Genomic DNA, 19,449 nt, shown 5'->3' with positions numbered 1-19,449 from the left:
ATTGGGGAGAACTTGAACCTACCATCTCCTACTTGCTCATTCCCTAGGGGGATACAGATAAGCAGGCTCAAGAGGTGTTTTCTTATAGCCAACAAGATGGCTGAGGCTCAGGTCAGAGCTGGGCTTTGTGTGGCCAGTTCTTCCAAGAGATAACTTTCCATCTTGGAGGGAAACTACTGAAGATACAGGATAAAGAGAAGCAAAACATTCCGTTTGAACCAGGAAGTAAAAACACAACAGCTTCAGGAAGTCTCTGAAACTAACCAGATTCACTAGACCCCCACCTCCTTCCCAAATTTCCATAACAGCAGTTCTCAACCTGGGGGTCAAATGACCCTTTTACAGGGGTTGCCTAAGACAATCGAAAAACACAGATATTTACAATTCATAACAGTAGCAAAACTACAGTTAGGAAGCAGCAATGAAAATATTTTTATGGTTTGGGGGTCACCATAATATGAGGAATTGTACTAAAGGGTCACAGCAGCATTAGGAAGATTGAAAACCACTCTTATATAAGGACTATAGAAAGACACTTTCAAATAAGCTGAACTCGGGTTGACTTTGAGTTTGAAATTAAACTTTAGTCTTGAAAGTAATTTAACTTAGAAATGAACAGGGGTTAAAGATCACACACAAGAGACAAATAAGACAGACAAAGAAATGGGCAAACAGAGGGTTGGTGATGGCCTGCTGCAGTCAGATCTTCTCCATCTTAGAGATGAGGTCATCACAGATCCTGGTCAGCTCATCATTTTCTTTAGTCTGAAGGAGAAAAGATGAGGCTGGTTTCTGTAGGGTCTCAGAGGGAGTGGCAACTAGCTAGGAAGGTCCTACCCATCTCAAGTAGACAGGAGACTAGAAAGGAAAAGGCTGGCCCTGGACTTCCTGAAAGAAATGGCTAGTAGGGATGTAAACTTAAAAAAAAAAAAAAAAGATATGGCCAGGCAATCCCTGTATCAAAGTCAACTCCCAGAGCAGGGCCCAGGGTTCCTGTGCCTTACCTTCTGTTCTACAGTCTTCTCCAGTGAGTGGATCTGCATCTGTGCCTTCCTCAGGCTTGCCTGGAAGGCCAGTGTCTCGCCTTGGGCTTTGCTACGTACTTGGGCGATCTCCTCATTTGCCCTTGGGGGGCAGAAACAGACTCAGGCTAGGCCCGGCCCAGCAACAAGCTGGCTTGGCCTCCCCCCCAAGATGGGGTATCTGGAACTCACTGCTTGAGCTTTTCTTCTGCATGGGCCTTCAATGCCTGGTACCTCTGGCCTTCCTTTTCAACCTTCACTATGTATTCCTCAACACATTTCTTCAGTGACTCTTCATTCTTGAGAAGAAGCAGATAGGAAACACTAATGGTGCACTGTTCCATCAGAGCCAGAGCCTGAGCCTGTCCAGGCTTGGCCTATGGGGAGTCCCGGGGTCAGGAACAGACTGTAGACACTTAAGGCTTTTGAGGACATTAGTGATTCAGAACCTTGCATTTTCCCTTTACAAAAGTCCTCTTGATGTACATGTACGTCTATCCTACCTTCAAGGTGCAGAGAGCTTCAGGACTTGCACCTCAGACTCGGGTCTGATCCCCAGACCTCATAGTACCAGATATCAGTTTCTGCTTAAGAGTGCAAGTCATGAAGAGAACCACTGCACACTGCAGGCTGACGGCAGCACAGCCATGAGGGACATGTGCAGCCTTGCTCCCCACTCTTTGGGCCTCCCATACCCACCACAGGGAGAGGTGGACTACTGCGGAGGTACTAGAACTCAGTAGCTGGCTCCCCAAATGACTTGTTTTCTCCATAGACACCATGGGGAAAATCCAGTTTGCCTACCACCTGACCTTTTGTTGTTTGAGACAGGGTTTTTTTCTATGTAGCTCGGCCGTCCTGGATCTCCCTCTGTAGACCAGGCCGGCCTTTGCTCCCACTGCTGCCCACCTCATTTTGCCCTTTCTTGCAAGGTTGTGTGTGTGTGTGTGTGTATGGAGGGAGGTTACTGGAGATTAAAGCCAAGGGCTTCATGTATGCCAGGCATACTACTATTGCTTGGGGAAACCTCCTCTGAGACTCCATGCTTACAGCCTCCAAAATCTATGCTTCACAGATCTGGGTATGCTTCTCCACCAGAATCTACTGGATACAGATTGTCTTGTTGATAGGCCATCACATGGCCTGGTGACAACAAAAAGTAGTCAAGGACCCAGTAGTCATGGCCCCACTTATGGGCTATGCCCTATAAAAGGACAAAAGGGGATACAACGCACCTTGCGGTAGCCTTCAATCACTTCTTTCTGCTTCTCAAACCTCTTGAAAAGGTCAGAGAAGGACTTTTCCATGGAGTTTAGGTCTGCAGTAAGTTGGTCTCTCTCTTTCAGAACCTTCTTGATTTTGTCTTCTGAGAGTTCCTTCTGTTTCTCAGCATCCTCTTTAAAAAGTTAAGTATCTGGGATTAGGAAGCAGCTACTATACTGAACAAGGGGTGAGACAGAGCAGCAGGAGACATGGAGAGCCAGGAGCAGGGTGCATTAGGTATGGACACTACTAAGTGTTCCGTAATACAACAAGCAACCCCCCTCATGTTTTCTGAGATGTAACATAGGCCTAGAATATGGCTGCTTCTTTCTTGTCAGCCTCATGAGGAGCTTGGCCCAGGACCTACCAGTGAGATGCTGAGGAAACACCAGCAAGACTGGAAGAAGCAAGTGCCAGTGTGCTGGACTTTTATAAGGTTCATGTGAGGACATGTGTCATGTGCTGTATGGGTCTTAACTTAAGGGGAAGGAGAGCAGGAAGACCTGTCTTGGCCACTGTTGGCTCAACAGACCCCTATAAGGACACCTGTGTTTCCATTCTGATACCTGCAATTATCTCTGGGGAGGGAAGCCAGGAAAGTGGGTGGTGTAACAAGGTGCATGGCATCTGTCCCTCTTTTGTTTTTTGGTTTTTCGAGACAGGGTTTCTCTGTGTAGCTTTACGCCTTTCCTGGAACTCACTTGGTAGCCCAGGATGGCCTCAAACTCACAGAGATCCGCCTGCCTCTGCCTCCCGAGTGCTGGGATTAAAGGTGTGAGCCACCACCGCCCGGAGCATCTGTCCCTCTTTAGAGCTTTGGCCACCAGCTCTTCAGTGAATGTCAGTCACATGGGTACTTCCTTCCTTCATTAACCTCACCCAAGAAATCTAGGTCCACAAGCTTGGCTTCCCCTGGATTCCTGAGCTAGACTCATCTGCATCCTGTATAGTGAAACCAAACAGGAAGCCTCCCTTCTCAGAGAACAGGTTAGGAGAAGAAATGGACTGTATGTTGTTACTCAGAACACAAGGGGAGGGGAACAGCGAGCACTCACCCATTGATTTGTACACAATCTTCTCAAACCCATCCACGATCTTCCTGTAGAAGGAGACAGGATGAGTATCTGTGGCTCATTGTGCAGGTAGATCTAGGTCAGCATTGGTGCCTGCAGGCTTACCCCATCTCCAAGTACTTTGTGTTGAGGTCCTCATACTTGCTTCTCAGCTCCATGTTCTCCTGTTGTGTCGCATTCACCTACAAAAGCCACACACATGGGTTGGCAGGTGGACCACTCACAGGTCTGTGGGGTGTCTTTCTCACCAGGGACTGTTTCATTCACATCCCAGGTCTCTGGAGCCATGCCACTGAGTTATGGGAACTCCATTCATGAAGCCAAGAAGTAGGGCTGCTGGCCATGCTCATGAGGGCAACCTGCTGTGGTGGAACCCATTAGGTACCCAGGGAATATGTGTGTTAGCCAACTAGCCACAAGGGGGCGCCATAACCCCGTTCCAGTTGGCTGTATATAAACAGGTATCACAGGCCCAAATTCAGTGTGGGACCCTCTTCATTGATCTGAGACAGATAGATAGATGCATGTAGGAAATTCCTGTAGGGAGCTTGTGTGTATCTGGTCATAGTACAAACTGTACTTAGAATAACCTGTACTCTCAGCTATTTCTCCAAACAGCCTCCAATTTTTACAAAGTGTCTACCAGCCCGTTCTTACCAATGCATCCAGGTCTTTCTGGCTGTATAGCAGCACATCCACAATAGGCTCTGCAGGAAGGAGACCTCTAGGCTCAAGGACACACAGAGGTGGGCCTGGTACCTGTGGGGGTAAAACATAGGCCCTTAAAATCTCATTCATCTCTTTAGACCACAAAAAATTGCTCCAATGGTGCTAAAGGGCTTACAGGAACATCCAGAGCTCCCAAGAAATCTAGGTCCACAAGCTTGGCTTCCATTGGATTTCCCGAGCTAGACTCATCTGCATCCTGTATACTGAAACCAAACAGGAAGCAAGATCACCTCATGCTCTGAGTATTGACTAGGGCATAAAAGTCAGTTGTGTTGTCTTAACAAGCTTTGTGTTTTGAGTATTAGTCTACAAACAAACAAACAAACAAAGGTTAGGAGTCCAAAATGTAGAACTGGGCCTGGCAGTTACTGGCTCATGTCCCCTTCTTCTACCGGTCTACTCATGCCTGATATTTCGTAGGTCATGGCAAGCTATGCAGATGAGGTAGCTACCATACTGTGGTGTCTTCAGACTGTACAGGGTGAATACCTAGTTAGAGGTGGCAAGTCTTTTCTTCTCTGGTTTCAAGGGTCTTATGTTAGATTTAGCAAGTAATTTTCAATATACTTTGATTACATTTTCTTCCAAAAAAGTAGACACTAGTCTGGATTTTCCCCATGTTAGATTTGAAGACCCATGGCTTCTGTCCCAACTATTCAGACCTGCCTTTATAGTATAAGTTGTCCTAGGTGATTCATGAAGGCATGACTGTGGAACTAGAATTCCACTCATAAAAACAAATACTATCTGACCTGGCCCAATTTGGTACCCTATTGTGTATTTATTACTTGTGTCTACTAGATGGCTTGTGTGAAGAGAGGATGCAGAGCTCCTTACTAAAACACAGACTACCTGATACATGTCCTGTTTGTCTGCCACCATTACTTACTCTAGTTCAGTTATCCCTTTTCTAGAAATTAATAAAAAAAAAATATTTATTTATTTATTGTGTATACAGTATTCTGTCTGCATATATGCTTACAGGCCAGAAGAGGGCACCAGATCTCATTACAGATGGTTGTGAGCCACCATGTGGTTGCTGGGAACTGAACTCAGGACCTCTGGAAGAGCAGACAGTGCTCTTAACCGCTGAGCCATCTCTCCAGCCCCCTCTAGAATTTTTTTAATCAGTTAGTATACATGCTAATATCTTCAAAGGAGGGACATACCTATTTGTCACCGGGGCCACTGGCATTGGCCGCACAGGGCTTTCTTTCAGGAGGGGATCAAATTTCAAGTACAAAGACTGCTTCCTCCAGGCTGACTCCTTAAACTAAAGGTGGAGAGATGGGGCAAGGAAAATCAGCAAGACTCACCATTACTTTAATAGACACAGTCCCATGAGCCAGGGTGATCTTGTTGAGCAAAGGGGGCTAGGGAGACAACACACCCTAATGGGTCCAGGATTATCTAGGAGTGAGGGGGGCACCTGGGTTGGAACTCTGTGCAAGACAAGGGCTCTTAGACTACTCAGGCATGACCAGACATTATACAGGAACTGCAGGATGCTCCAGGCACCAAGGATAAATAGCCTAGGCTGACTGGGTTACACATTTCAGTTAAGGCTGCCATTAAGTACTAAGTACCTACCGAGGAAGTTCCAAACTGCTCCAGATAATCCACTTCAGCGCCAGTACCTAGAACTAAAAGAGGGAATAATAGTAGTTATTCACCTCAAATACTGCAGGCCCTGAGGGCTGCATACTCAAGTATTTAACAGAGTAGGATCACTGTTCTTTTGGGGGAGGAGTGGTTAGGGGGCTGTTGAGACAGGTTTCTCTTTGTAACAGCTCCGGCTGTCCTGGAGCTCACTTTGTAGACCAGGCTGACCTTGAACTCAGAGACCCCTCTGCCTCCTGAGTGCTGGGATTAAAGGTGTGAGCCACCAATGCCCAGCAGGATCACTGTTCTTTGAAAAAAATTCAGAGTCTGTTCCAGGAACCTGACTAGCAGCTTCCCTGTTTCTATGAAGGAAGCCTGAGCCAAGGCCCCAGTGTTGTATAGGTAAAGGAATCCTTTTTCTCCCCCTTCATGTTCAGTAAAGACACTTAAAATTCTATCCAAGTTTCATTGAATATGATGATGTGGAACCCATGGAGAGACCTGTTACCTTTTCTTTCTGGAGATAGCCCAGACTACCCTTAAACTCCCTATGTAGCTAAAGAGGACCTTGAATTTTTTTCCCCCTTTGTCTTTTTGAGACAGGGTTTCTCTGTGTAGTCCTGGCTGTCCTGTAACTCACTCTGTAGACCAGCCTGGCCTTGAACTCACAGAACTCCGCCGGCCTCCCAAGTGCTAGAATTAAAGATGTGTGCCACTTCTGCCTGGCTAGTCATGGTGTATCATCACAGCAATAATAACACTAAGACAGTATCTCATCATATTTTGTTTGTTTGTTTGTTTTTGTTTTAGCTGAGGACCGAACCCAGGGCCTTAGCAAGCGCTCTACCACTGAGCAAAATCCCCAACCCCAAGAATCTTATCTTTTTAAGGAACAAAAATTTACATGTGAATTAGCCAGAGAAAAAGCCTGGGGAATAACTACCTGCAACTGGAAGGAATGTTAAGTATCCACAGGGATTTTTAAGGGAACTGATGGTGACACCTTGGGGTCACATACCTTCTGCTGGGTCTCTGAAGCTCTCCTCATTTGGGTCCAAGATAGGTTCTAGTCTCTGATGAGAAGGCTCCAGCACTGGCTCAGGAGGGGCAAGGTCAACATCTGAGAGAGGCTCTGGTCTCTGATGAGAAGGCTCCAGCACTGGCTCAGGAGGGGCAAGGTCAGCATCTGAGAGAGGCTCTGGTCCTTGATGAGAAGGCTCCAGCACTGGCTCAACAGGAGGCGCCATCAGTTTGTCATCTATGATAGGCTCTGGTCCCTGAAGAGAAGGCTCCATCACTGGCTCAACAGGAGGCGCCATCAGTTTGTCATCCAAGATAGGCTCTGGTCCCTGAAGAGAAGGCTCCATCACTGGCTCAACAGGAGGCACCATCAGTTTGTTATCTATGATAGGCTCTGGTCCCTGAAGAGAAGGCTCCATCACTGGTTCAACAGGAGGTGCCATCAGTTTGTCATCCAAGATAGGCTCTGGTCCCTGAAGAGAAGGCTCCATCACTGGCTCAATAGGAGGTACCACCAGCTCACCGTCCAGAAAACTTGTGAAAGCTGAAGTGCTTGAAGAATTCAAGATTCCCTCCTAGAGGGAAGCATCACCTTGCACAGTGAGGTCCTTGATTGGGGGGGGGGGGGGGGGAGGGGCTGGCTCTGCCTTACCTATTCTCCTTAAAATAAACCCAGATGGGGAGGCAGCTCTAGGAGAGGGAAATAGTAGTGCTGTGTCCCACCCTGTCACCAGATTGCTGGTGGCCTCTTCTGCCATGTTATTTTTGTTTTGAGACAGGGTCTCACTCAGTAGACCTGGCTGGGGATTAAGAGTATGTGCCACACCTGGATTTCCCAGTTAATTTTTTCTACACAGTATATAACAATGGTGATAGCACTTCTCTGTGCACACATACATACCTGTACCTCACCTTCTGCGCTTAGGATCTCCACTGCCATCTGAACCATAGGTGTATCATCCACTGAGGCTAAAGGCAGCTGACTGGAGAGACAGAGTCATCAGAGCTGGGTTCCCTGCTCTGGCATTAAACTATTATTTACCTCCCTCTTGTGTTGGGTCACTTGAGAAGCTGCTCATGCTAAAAAATACATGAAAATTTTCTCTGGAGGTAAACAGATTATTTGGCTGCTGGCACATCAGCACCTAATTTCATGTCACAGCTGCCTCCTGGAATACCTAAGGCCAGTGGATTGCTGTACCACCAACCAGCTTTCACCTGAGTGGTGGCCTATGCTTTTCCTTTTTTTTTTTTTTTTTTTTGGTGGAAAGACAGTCTTACCACATAGACAAGTCTGGCTTCAAACTCTTATCTGACTTCCTCAGCTACAGTCCTAGATTAGAAGTGAACTACCTGTACTAATTGTTAGTTAAGCTGTACATGTGCTGTTGTGCTTCAAGACAGACAACTCTGGAGCACCTCTCCCATGGTCTTGGGCCAGGGACTCTAAAGCTGTGCTGCTTTAGTTTTGGACAATCCTGAAATCTGTCTTGAGACCATGAAGGGAAGTAGTATGCTGGCTACATAAAGAAGTGGCATCAGGGCTGGAGAGATGGCTTAGTAGTTAAGGGCACTGGTTGCTCTTCTAGAGGACCTGGGTTCAATTCTCAGCAACCACACGACAGCTCATACCTGTCTGGAACTCCAGTTCCAGGGCTTCTGACACCCTCACACAGATCTACACGTAGGCAAAACACCAATGCATATAAAATAATGAACTATTTTTGGACTTAGGCTCCAGATTATACACACTAGTAAGAAGCTGCTCCTGCTGCCAGGTGGTGGCTGCTGCACGCCTTTAATCCCAGAACTCAGGAGGCAAAGGCAAGCAGATCTCTGTGAGTTTGAGGCCATCCTGGTCTACAGAGCGAGTTCCAAGACAGGCTCCAAAGCTATACAGAGAAACCCTGTCTTGGAAAACAAAACAAAACAAAACTGCTCCTGACATGCCAATGTTCCCCTTTCCTGTTTACTGCCTTGGAGAATTCTCCACGTCTATAGGCCCAGCACTCAGCTGCTCAGCCACAGGCAAAGCCAACCTGTTCTTGGGACTTTCTGGGAACTTAGCTTTTTTGCCATTATAGTTGGATTCAACTCCAAATAGATTGAAGTTTGAGTCATCCAATTTTTCCCAGTTAAAGTGGTAAGCGCCCTAGGAAGCAGGCTGGGGACATTCATCTCTCTCTCTGGTCCCATCTCTTTCTTTTGCTTCTTTGGGGGCCTGCTCCTGGCTGGCTTCTGATTTCTTCAGGAGAAGCTGGAGGCCAGGTCTCTCTGCCAGTCTCCTTGGTGAAGACACCTTTGTGTTGGTGGTATCATCCGAGAAGTCAAATTCTAGCCTTATGGAGTCATGACTTGAATGGATGACCATTTGGCCAGTGGCTGCTTCTTGAGGAATTGGGTCTGTGGCCCCATCTGCCTAAAGAGGGCCAGTTGGGATTGAGTTCTTAGAACTAGATGAACACAAATGGAAGGGGGGTCTGGGTGCCTGCTGCTACAATCTGGGGGCAGGCTGAGGCCTTATAAATTAGGTCTGAGTGTTCTGCTTAGCTTTACTAACTAAACTGGTTCTGTGCTAAATAAACTCCTACTTACTGCCTATTTCTCTCTTGATTGGATCCATTCTTTCATAAGGTAAGAAGAACTGAAAGACATCACCTCCTAGGTTGGGACCTTAGCCTTACTAGAAGATAATCCCTGAAAAAAATGAAATACCTAGCCGATCACTCTGGTTGTTCCCCCACCCTCCACCAAAGAAGCTCCATGAGCTTGGGCATTATGCTGTCTTTAGTATGCAGGCTCAGCAGAATACCTTAAAATGATGAATGGCAATATGGCACATGCATGTGTCTAGGCCACCAAGGATAAGCTCACAAGTGACTACTCAAGAGCTGCCCTCCCAGTAGATAAGGTAGAGACAAGAACTTCCTTGGCCTCAAAGTAAGCTAGATTCATAGCAGCCAAGTGCCAATGCTGGCTCTGTGTTTCTGAGGAAGCTGTTATAGAGCAAAAAGTGTTTGACTTAAAAGCTAATCTCATCTGACTGAATTTCAGAAAAATACAAAATAAAATTGTAAATTAACAAGGACACCTGAAAAGAGCAACAGATTTAGGGGTGCTCTGATAGGACAGAGCTGGCACACAACCCAGAGAAATGTCGTGACATTAAAGTTAAGAGCACAGGCGTGAACAGGAGTGATAGTTTAGTATTCCTCATGTTTTTCTCTCTGATATACATAAAATAAAAAGTTTCAACAGTGGAATCAGTAAAAACAGAACACAATCATATCAGAGACCCCTCCTACTCTCGATAAAGATGTGTTCTTGGTACCATATTGGTGAAGTGCTAATTCTAAGGCCCTCCTCTCTAGGCAAAGCCTTAACATCTGCTTGTCATTTCAGTAGGTTCCTACAGGGAAATGCCTAATGTACCTATGGATGAAGCTTCTCCTCTAGCCACAACTGTTCTTCGTTTCTATTTTGTGGATGTTTGCATGTAGATATGTGGATGTGTGTGCACCCTGTGCATGCGTGGTGCATGTACACGTGTACCTATGTACGTACGTGTGGCTAAGCAGTCAGAAATCAATACTTGATATAGCTTTCTCAACCATTCTCCACTTTATATCTTAGAGGTCACTGATTTGGACAGAAAGCCCCAAAGGTTCTCCCATGTCTACCTCACTAGGGCTGGAATTAAAGGTGTATAGTTCTGAGTTGTTTTATTTATTTATTTTTTAAAAGATTTATTATTTATGTATTTTATGTACATGAATGCTCTGTCTTTATGCAGACCAGAAGAGGGCATCAGATGTAATTATAGATGGTTGTGAGTCACCATGTGGTTGCTGGGAATTGAACCCGGGTCCTCTGGAAGAGTGGCCAGTGCTCTTAACCACTGAGCCATCTCTCCAGCCTGTGTTCTGGGCTTTTTTAAATGTAGGTACTGAGGATTAAACTCAGGGTCTCATGCTTGTGTCGCAAACAGTACTGAGGGAGTCATCTCCCAAGTTCCGATTAATTGATCATATGGTAATTTCTCTGCCTATGAGCTCTATCTGCTCTCTCCAAGTGTAGAGTGTGGGAAGGAAGGCAAGCGCTGATCTCAAGGAGATAGAGACGAGCAGAACTCAATAGGAAGGAGACTGTAGATAACCTTTTCTGGAAATGCGATCTGGTCATTCCATCAAGTTACAGAAATAAAGACTCAGTGGTAGGGGCCCAGCCAAAGAGTGAAGTATGGAATTAAAATGGCCCAATTATCTGATGATCAGCTATCCACTAACAACTGTGCCAGATTCTTCACTTAAGGGCAGTGACCAGAGGAAAAAAATAGTCCAGCTATGACAGGACTGAAGGTTTTACAACAACCCTCAGAGAGGACAGACTCACATGACATAAAATGGCATTAACACTTACTTCTCTTTCTGTAAGCAGATGCAGTGATTATTTTCTAATCCAATATCATCATCCAGAGCAAAAGGAGTCTCAAGTTTGCTGGTCATATTAGGACTTAAGATCCTGTGTGTCTGTGGATCCCGAAGAGGCGTCTGAAAAGTCACCTAGTGAAAAGTGAGGAGAGTGTACATGCTCCATGATACAAGCCCTCACATGCAAGCCAAAGTACATCAGTTTAAGGTTCTCAGAAAGCCAGTCCCAGAGCACCTGATGAGTATATACATTATAGTCCACACTTACCTTTGTGGCTCTGGCCTGGTTCCTGGGTGGTACATTTTCTTTCTGTGACAGACGGAGAACAGAGGATCTTCCGGTAAGTTCTGGTTGTGAAAACAGGAAGTCACAGCTTTCTGAACTCTTTTCACTGGGGACATTTTCGTCATTTAAGATATGCAGACTCATTCTGGAAGAAAAAAGAATATGTTTTAGTCACTAGGAAGTCAATGATGCTGCAGCCCCATGTACAGAAATACCTCACAAATACATCAGTGAGATACTTCTTCCTGAATAGGTAAAGCTAGCACCCTTCACAGGTATACCATTAGTACTTCAAGTAGGTGTCATCTTCCAGAGAAAGCCTCAGGGTCCCTTGTATTGTAACAGTATACTGCCAACTGCTAACCGGGTTCAGGTTGAGAAAGAAAGAGAACCAAGTATTTAGAATGACTTCCATTAATGTATTACACTGTAGGGCAAGAGCTAGGGGATGTAATCCTGGCCTTAAGAAAACCAAAGAAGCTGGGCAGTAGTGGCACACGCTTTTACTCCTAGCACTTGAGAGGCAGATGCAGGGGACCATGGTTCCTGGGGGTTCAAGAACAAGAAGTACTGGGGAGAGGGGTCATCACAAAGAGAAGCTGCTGCTAACTCTGCTTTAGGAGTCCATGAGGAAAAACAGGAAGGGAAAGGACAGAACCAGAGGTTCCTGTAGCCAAAGAGAGGTAGACTAGGTTGCTCAGCAAGGTACACAGGACATGGGGTAAGGAGAAAAGAAATCAAGACCAATGTTTAGGATTTTTGGCCTGAAAAACTGGTTATCAGAAAGCATGGGGGAAAGGGCACTGGAATGGCTATGGAATTCACAAGCTTAGGCTGTATGGCCTTGGATGAAGTCTTTCAGGAAGAACAGCTGATCCAGCTTTTGCTTAGGATGGGATTTTTTTTTGGGGGGGGGGTTAAGGGGAGACCAAAGATTGACATGAGGTGTTTTCTTCAATCACTCTCCACCATACTGGATTCTAACTGAACCTGGCGCTCACTGATCCTACAAGACTAGCTAGCCAGTGAGCTCCAGGGATTCTTTGGTCTGCTTGCCCAGTGCTCGAATTACAGGCAAGTGCAGCCACACCACCCAGTTTTTAGGTGGTGCTAAGGACCTGAACTCAGGTCCTCATATTTGTTTGTCAGGCCCTGGAGGGAGTTTTTGGATACTAAGCTTGACAAGCCAGGCTTCTTGGTGCAGGAGTGACTGTGGGGTGGGAGAGGGAGCACAAGGAAGCTTTTGATGTTGCCTTAGTGAGGTTAAACATGGGGTCAGGTGCCTATGAGAGAGATACAGCTAAAACTGATGATGGTCTCCCAGGTGGAGTGGGAGAAGGAAGGATGAGAGATCTCTCACCTGGAACAGTGAGTTGGCAGGTGTGTAACATTAAGGGACCATGACTGAAAACAGCATTTCTAAATCAGATCGTACAGGTACAGGCATGAGGTAATCCTGGTAGCTAGAGTTGGCCCTGAAGAACCCTGTTCAGAGAAGGATGCTATAAAGAAGGAAAACCCATCTAGCAGGACCATCTGTAGTCTCTAAGAGAAGCCATTTCTTCTGAGGTTGTGGCCAGGCTGTTGTTAGAAGGGTAACTTAGAGGTACTGGCCCGGGAACAAGAAAGCTTCCCTGGGATAGTAGGTTCAGGACAATAGACAACAGACAGAACCGTTTTGCAGTAAAGGTGAAAGAAAGAGACCTGGGGCGAAGAATGTCCTGGCTCCGAGACGCGAGTCTCGTACACTACCCACAGGACAACAACAGGAACCTGGGGCGATAATAGTCACGTGCGGCCTCTAGGGAGCACATCAGCTGGCTCAGACCTGCACGGTCTAACCCGGAATGCAGCTCGCGGGCGCCAGCCCTGCCTTGGAGGCTTGGTGGGCCGTTAAGCCCAGAAAAGAGGACCCTTGAGCCAGGGGTGGGCCCTCAACAATGGGAGAGAGCGAAGCTGTGGGTGAAAGGAGCCGCAACCCAGCCCGAAGGAATCCAGATCCGCGGGGCTGAACCCCACCCCTCGCCCGCTGGAAATGGGAAGTCGCCGTTTACCTGCCCACTGCTGACGGGCCGTGGGCCCGCGCCGACGCCTACCGCAAGGAAGGAGCACCGCCCCTGCTCCACGCTAGGGATCCGAGCTGGAGAAACCGAGACGAAGTAATTCCAAACAAGCTCCGGCACTGGCAGTCCGTGACCGTGGTCCGCTGAGCCCGCCCCAGATTCAAATATCGAGCGTTGACGTCCCGCGGCCAATCAGCGCGCGGCAGGAGTCGACCGCCCCAGCCGCTGGCGGCCAATAGCAGGCTGTACTGGTCCCGCCCTTCACAAGCAGGCAGTTCCGCTTCCGGGACTGAGGGAGGGCACAGTGGGAGCGTCGGGGCGGGTGGGCACCGTAAGCCTAGCATCGCAGGCCAAGTCGGCTATTCGATAGCCTGCCACTGTGGGGTCCACCGTGGCCCCGACAATCTCAGGGTCGGCCGCGGACGCTGTCATAGGGCGGTTCGCCCTTGCTTGGCTTTTCTCAGCTGTTAAATGGAACCAGCTGCAGTGTCTTCTCCGAGCTGCTTGTAAGGGAGAGTCTGCACCCATGCGGGGGCCTCTGGGTGGCTCACAACTTGTGGGTCGGCGCGGGGTTCCGAGGGTCCTCCCAGAGTGCCCCGGGCGGCCTCCCGAGACTCTGTCTCCCAGAGTGCTCTTCGGGTCACCTGATGGGGTAATTGTCTCCCACAGTGCCCTGCGGGCAGCCGGAGGCGGGACTCCATCTCCTAGAATGCTTTGCGGGTCCCTTGACAGGAGTTTCTCAGTCTCCCAGAATGCCCCACGGACAGCCTCACTAAACTCAGTCTCCCAGCGTGCCTCGCGGCCGGTTTTGCCGTGGCTACGACAACCTACCAACTGTCCAGGACTGGACGCCCCTGTCTCTTCCCGGTGCGGTGAGCGGCGTCGCGATGGACAGCCCTGAGGTGACCTTCACGCTGGCCTACCTGGTCTTCGCAGTGTGCTTCGTGTTCACGCCCAACGAGTTCTACTCGGCCGGGCTCACGGTGCAGAACCTGTTGTCGGGCTGGCTGGGCAGCGAGGACGCCGCTTTCGTGCCCTACCACCTTCGCCGCACTTCCGCCACGCTCCTGTGTCACTCACTGCTGCCGTTGGGTGAGCCTCCTGTGCGCGGGCCGGTGGTGGGTGCTTCACCGGGCGCTTGGAGACTCCAAGAGTGAGGAGGCTCCCCGCCGGACCCGGCGCAGATGCTGGTCAGTGCAGGTGCAAGCTAGCGGCATCCCTGCAGCCTAGGCTGTAAGCGGCGCGCTCTAGGGCACCCTATGCTCTTCCTGGTTGGGAGGCGGTGGCCCAGGCGCTGGCCTGAGAGTGATGCTCGGGCGGAGACGGACTCCAGTCTTTGACATCATCACTGTGACTGGCATTGCGATGTTGGGCGATTTCTAGGAAAGAGCTCCTGTTGACTCATTACAACAGGAGTCGGTGGGCTACCTGGGAAAGGTGGGTGTGGAGAGAGCAGGCAGAGATGTAGAGTTCAAGGTTGGGTACACTGGTGCAGTCTTCTTAGCCAGGCTAGGTTTCTGGAGCTGTCCAAGGGAGTGGTGTGTGGCACTCCATATGCTAGTGGCACCTCTGAGAGGTCCAAATGTCAGCTGTTTGGAGGATGCATTAGGGGAACTGCTGGGATATTAGCAATGATTGGAGGCTAGAAACCAGATGAGGGAGACCTCTGGCAGATACAGGACACAGAAAGGCAGGTCTCGGAGAACAGATGTCTGATGGCCTGTCAGATTTGCAGCTCTGGGCACAGGAACGATGGGTGTGAGGATACAGCAGCCCAGACTCCAGGGAAGTGGAGGCAGGTGTGGTCATAGAAGCGCTCAGGCCTGTTTTGTTGGGAAGGTGTGTTGAGGAGACTCCACTGGAGAACTGAAGATGGAGCCAGGATGGCCATGTAGTTGTTTGGCTTGAGAACCTAGTGCCCTGTAAAGGGGTAAAGAAGGTGGGGCTCTGAGGCAGGACTCTTGACCAAGGTCTGTCCAGTGGGTTTTTGGATGCCCCCTAGCTGTGCTCATCTCATGCCTGAACAAGGAACCCAAAGTTAGTAAGCACAAGTCACTCATGGAGATTATATCGAGAGCAGACAGTAGAGCTGACTGTGGTTGCTACAGAACCATCACAAGTTATTTTGACATGTAGTGAGTTGGCTAAAAGTAAACATTTACTATTGGTTTTTGCAGATTGGAGCTTGTCCATATAGTACCTTACCGTCTAATTTATAATCTGTTTTGATGTCTGAGTTGTTCCCTGCTGTGCCAACAGGGCCCTAAAACTGGTTCCATTGTTCTTACAACTTGCCCTATCATTGAGTACTTGCTTACTTACTTTCTTGGACAGTGTCTCAGCTCTGAGATGGGCTATGTTGGATCTGCCTCCTCAGAGGAGGCAAAATTCAGAGACCAAGATGTAGCCCAAAGAACTGCCTCAGGTATGCCAGTGGTCAGTTCTATTCGACATTGTGTTTCCTTTTGTTTTTACTGGAATGGGGGTGGTTCACGAGATAGGGTTTCTCTGTGTAACAGCTCTGGCTGTCCTGGAACTCCCTTTGTAGACCACATTGGCTTTGACCTCATAGTCCTTTTGTTTTTCTAGGACTTGTTTGTTTTTGTTTTTTTGAGATAGGGTTTCTTTGTATAGTCTGGCTGTTCCGGAACTAGCTCTGCAGACCAGGCTGGCCTTGAACTCATAGAGATCCACCTGCCTCTCCCGAGTGCTTGGATTAAAGGCATGCGCCACTACTGCCTAGCAACTTTGATTTTTTTTTTTTTTCTATTTGGCTATTTCTGTGAAATTATAGTAGTAAATTGAAAACATTTTCCTTTAGTATGTGGTACCACTGCTGTGACTTAGGGCTGAGGCAGGCCTGCTGTGGAGGTGCAGGAGTAAGGACAGTATGTTCTGGGAGCTAACGATGCCCTAGGAGCTAAGGCAAGGATCAGGGCTGGCCGGCTCCATCTCCAGTTCTCCAATGGAGTCTCCTCAACCCACCTTCCTAACAAAACAGGCCTGAGCGCTTCTATGATCACACCTGCCTCCACTTCCCTGGAGCCTGGGCTGCTGTATCCTCACACCAATCATTCTTGTGCCCAGAGCTGCAAAAAAAGGAAGTGGCTCTTCCCTTCCACTAAGCACAGGGATATCATTGTGGTCTTTGGATGGGTCAGCATGGGAGGAAGACAGCACCCAGCAGCCTGAACTTGCCCTGAGATGTCTATTCTTCTGCAGGCTACTACATGGGCATGTGCTTTGCAGCCTCCGAAAAGCAGCTGTACTCCCCTGGCCAGGCCTCAGAGGCCTGGCAGCTCTTCCTTCTTCTGGCTGTGACCCTTCCCCTGGTCTCCTGTACCCTGATCTACTACTGGTCCTGGGACAAGTGGACCCGACACCCACTGGCCCAAACCCTGGCCCTCTATGCCCTTCCACAGTCAGGTTGGCAAGCGGTTGCCTCTTCCATCAACACGGAGTTCCGGCGGATTGACAAGTTTGCTACTGGGGCACCTGGTGCTAGAGTGATTGTGACAGACACATGGGTAATGAAGGTGACAACATACCGTGTGCATGTGGCTCAGCAACAGGATGTTCACTTGACTGTGACAGAGTCTCGGCAGCATGATCTCTCACCAGACTCAAACCTACCTGTGCAGCTTCTTACCATACGTGTGGCAAGCACCAGCCCTTCTATGCAGCCCTTTGATATTCGGTAAGTGCGTAGTGGTTATGAAGGGACTTATCCTGTCTGCACTTCATGCACCTCTTAGGAGGTGCTGAGGGTGGGGGAGAACTGAGACACTCGTGGCGTCTACCTGACATCCATCAATTGACCCCTTTAGCACCGTCTTCCTTTGAGGCCCCTCTTGCCTTACACTTTCTCTTTGTTGCCCCTTCTGCTCTATCATTGAGCTGTCCCAACAGCTTCTTGAGATCCCCTAGGAATGTAAATTGGTGGCACCTCAGCCCCAGGCTCTTCCTATCCTCTCTATTGGGGATGAGTGACCACTGAGTCTGTAGACTCTGCCTTCAGGGCCATCTTTAGTGGCTACTTCACTGAGGTAGCTTGTTTTCCCTGGCCTTGCCTGCTTTTGGTTTTGGGTGGCTTTAGGTTCAAGGGCAGATTGGCTCAGCTCATCAAGCCATGCCTCTTCCAGGCTGAACTCAGCGGAATATGGCGAACTATGTGAGAAGCTCCATGCCCCAATCCGAAGTGCAGCCAACGTGGTCATCCACCAGAGCCTGGGTGACCTCTTCCTAGAAACGTTTGCCTCCCTGGTAGAGGTCAACCCAGCCTATTCAGTGCCCAGCAACCAGGTGGGGGCTGGCCCAAGTGGGAGAGTGGGGGGTGCCCCTCCCTCCACCCAAGACCATCTTGTAGGCCCTTTCGTAACCCCTTTTGTTCCAACTATCTCTCTGTAGGAGCTTGAGGCCTGTATAGGCTGCATGCAGACATGGGCCAGTGTGAAGCTGGTGAAGACCTGCCAGGAGCCAGCAGTGGGCGAGTGCCAGCAGTGTTATTGCCGTCCCATGTGGTGTCTCACTTGCATGGGCAAGTGGTTTGCGAGCCGCCAGGATCCCCAGCGCCCTGACACTTGGCTGGCCAGCCGTGTGCCCTGCCCTACCTGCCGTGCCCGCTTCTGCATCCTGGACGTGTGTTGTGTACGCTGAGCATCACAGCATGTTCTGTGTCTCCACTAGCCACTCATGAGGAGAGGCTAAAGCTCCTTGACCTTGGCAAAAGGTTCTAGTCAAAGCACACACTTATCTACAGCCACTCTCTGCCTTGAGTCTGGGGTAGGTTGAGGATTTTGATTGAGAAGAAATTCTAATGGAAATGCCCTATCTCATACCTTCAGCATCTTCTCTTCCTACTTACCTTCAAGTGGGGCTGATATTTCACACAGAATGCTCCAAAGCCTCAAGATGTTGGAGTTTGGCCTAAGAGCTTTCATTTGGCCAGTTTGCCTTAATTCTATTACAGATCATTACTGTCCCTCAGAACACTGACAGTTACAAGCCAGACCTACATCTGCCCAAGGACCTGTGGTGTTGGGTGGACGCTGACAATTGAGAGGGGTGCCACTCTAGTGTGAAGCCCTTTTCTAGGGTATCCAGATGACTACAGCCAGCCAAGGAACCACTTCTGGGTAGGGAGGCAGGAGCAGCAACCTAGGGCCAGGCCAGAGTGCTCTCCCAAGTTACTCATGAGGGTTGCATATGCTTTAGAGGGCCCACAGAGGGTGTCTTCTCTTGCTTTAGTCCAGGAGAATGCTTTTGGCCCTAGGGAAGGGTTTTAGGGAGGTAAGGTCCAGACAGCCACAGCACTATCCAGAAAGAAACCCACCCTGGATGCAGCACAGAGTTAGCTAGGGCCCTTGTGGGTTGCTTGGAGCAGGAGAGGGTAGCTCAGTGGTTAAGGTTCTGATGGACATACTATTCACTGACCTGTGGTACAGATGGGAGGAGAAGAGGTTGCCCTTCACCCACCATCTCCGACACAAGTAGCTGCTGGAGGGAGGGCCTCTCTTCAACCTGTGGTCCTCAAGCTCCTACATTTGGCTGTTTCAAGCAGTAGTGACAGATCAAGCCAGCCCTTACCCAGCCAGCACTGCACCTAACCCCAGGGATTTCCTAGCAGAGCAAGCCCAGTTCTGCCTGTCCCTGAAGTTTCAAGGCAGTTTCAAGGACTGCCTAAGAAGAGGCCAAATGGTTTGAGGTTATTTTATTTTTTAACCACAGAGGAGTTAATTTTATAAAGATAAATGTAAATGTCGCCAAACGACTCAGTATTTAATAAAGTGTTACTTTCTAAGTGATGTACTTCATTTTGTTTACCTGATAGTAAAACCAATTTTTTGCAACATTTGGGGTTGTGGCTGGGGTGTGTTGGGAAAGTGAGATGAGTATAGTTGTAGACCAGCAATATTAGAAATTAGTGTCAGCCAGGCCATGGTGGCGCACGCCTTTAATTCC

General features: G+C 48.7%; 2 protein-coding genes across 6 annotated transcripts; one reads left to right on the top strand and one right to left on the bottom strand.

Annotated features, from left to right (window-relative positions):
* Positions 1-574: 574 nt before the first annotated feature.
* Tacc3 (transforming acidic coiled-coil containing protein 3) lies at positions 575-14,677 on the bottom strand. Of its 2 annotated transcripts, none has more exons than XM_036201428.1 (15): positions 13,522-14,677; positions 11,408-11,570; positions 11,129-11,271; positions 7,611-7,692; positions 6,708-7,284; positions 5,678-5,730; positions 5,257-5,360; positions 4,203-4,290; positions 4,016-4,117; positions 3,464-3,540; positions 3,341-3,384; positions 2,258-2,418; positions 1,215-1,321; positions 1,005-1,125; positions 575-765 (listed from the first exon to the last, which is right to left on the bottom strand). In XM_036201428.1, the coding sequence occupies exons 1-15, from the start codon at positions 13,830-13,832 to the stop codon at positions 700-702; spliced, it is 2,199 nt and encodes a 732-aa protein (XP_036057321.1). In that variant the 5' UTR covers positions 13,833-14,677; the 3' UTR covers positions 575-699. The 2 variants fall into 2 exon arrangements, with proteins under 2 accessions (XP_036057321.1, XP_036057323.1); XM_036201430.1 differs by having other exon boundaries at positions 13,480-13,589.
* Positions 14,135-19,292, top strand: Tmem129 (transmembrane protein 129, E3 ubiquitin ligase). 4 transcript variants are annotated; one of them, XM_036201431.1, is made up of 4 exons: positions 14,143-14,580; positions 16,711-17,185; positions 17,631-17,790; positions 17,896-19,292. In XM_036201431.1, the coding sequence occupies exons 1-4, from the start codon at positions 14,376-14,378 to the stop codon at positions 18,142-18,144; spliced, it is 1,089 nt and encodes a 362-aa protein (XP_036057324.1). In that variant the 5' UTR covers positions 14,143-14,375; the 3' UTR covers positions 18,145-19,292. The 4 variants fall into 4 exon arrangements, with proteins under 4 accessions (XP_036057327.1, XP_036057324.1, XP_036057325.1 ...); XM_036201432.1 differs by lacking the exon at positions 14,143-14,580 and adding an exon at positions 14,587-14,678; XM_036201433.1 differs by lacking the exon at positions 14,143-14,580 and adding an exon at positions 14,705-14,925.
* The last annotated feature ends 157 nt before the right edge of the window (positions 19,293-19,449 follow it).

The sequence above is a fragment of the Onychomys torridus genome, chromosome 10 (assembly GCF_903995425.1).
Source record: "Onychomys torridus chromosome 10, mOncTor1.1, whole genome shotgun sequence".
NCBI classification, from domain to species: Eukaryota; Metazoa; Chordata; class Mammalia; order Rodentia; family Cricetidae; genus Onychomys; species Onychomys torridus.
The sequence above is the reverse complement of the archived record's forward strand: the minus strand, read 5'-3'. Positions and strand labels throughout refer to the sequence as shown.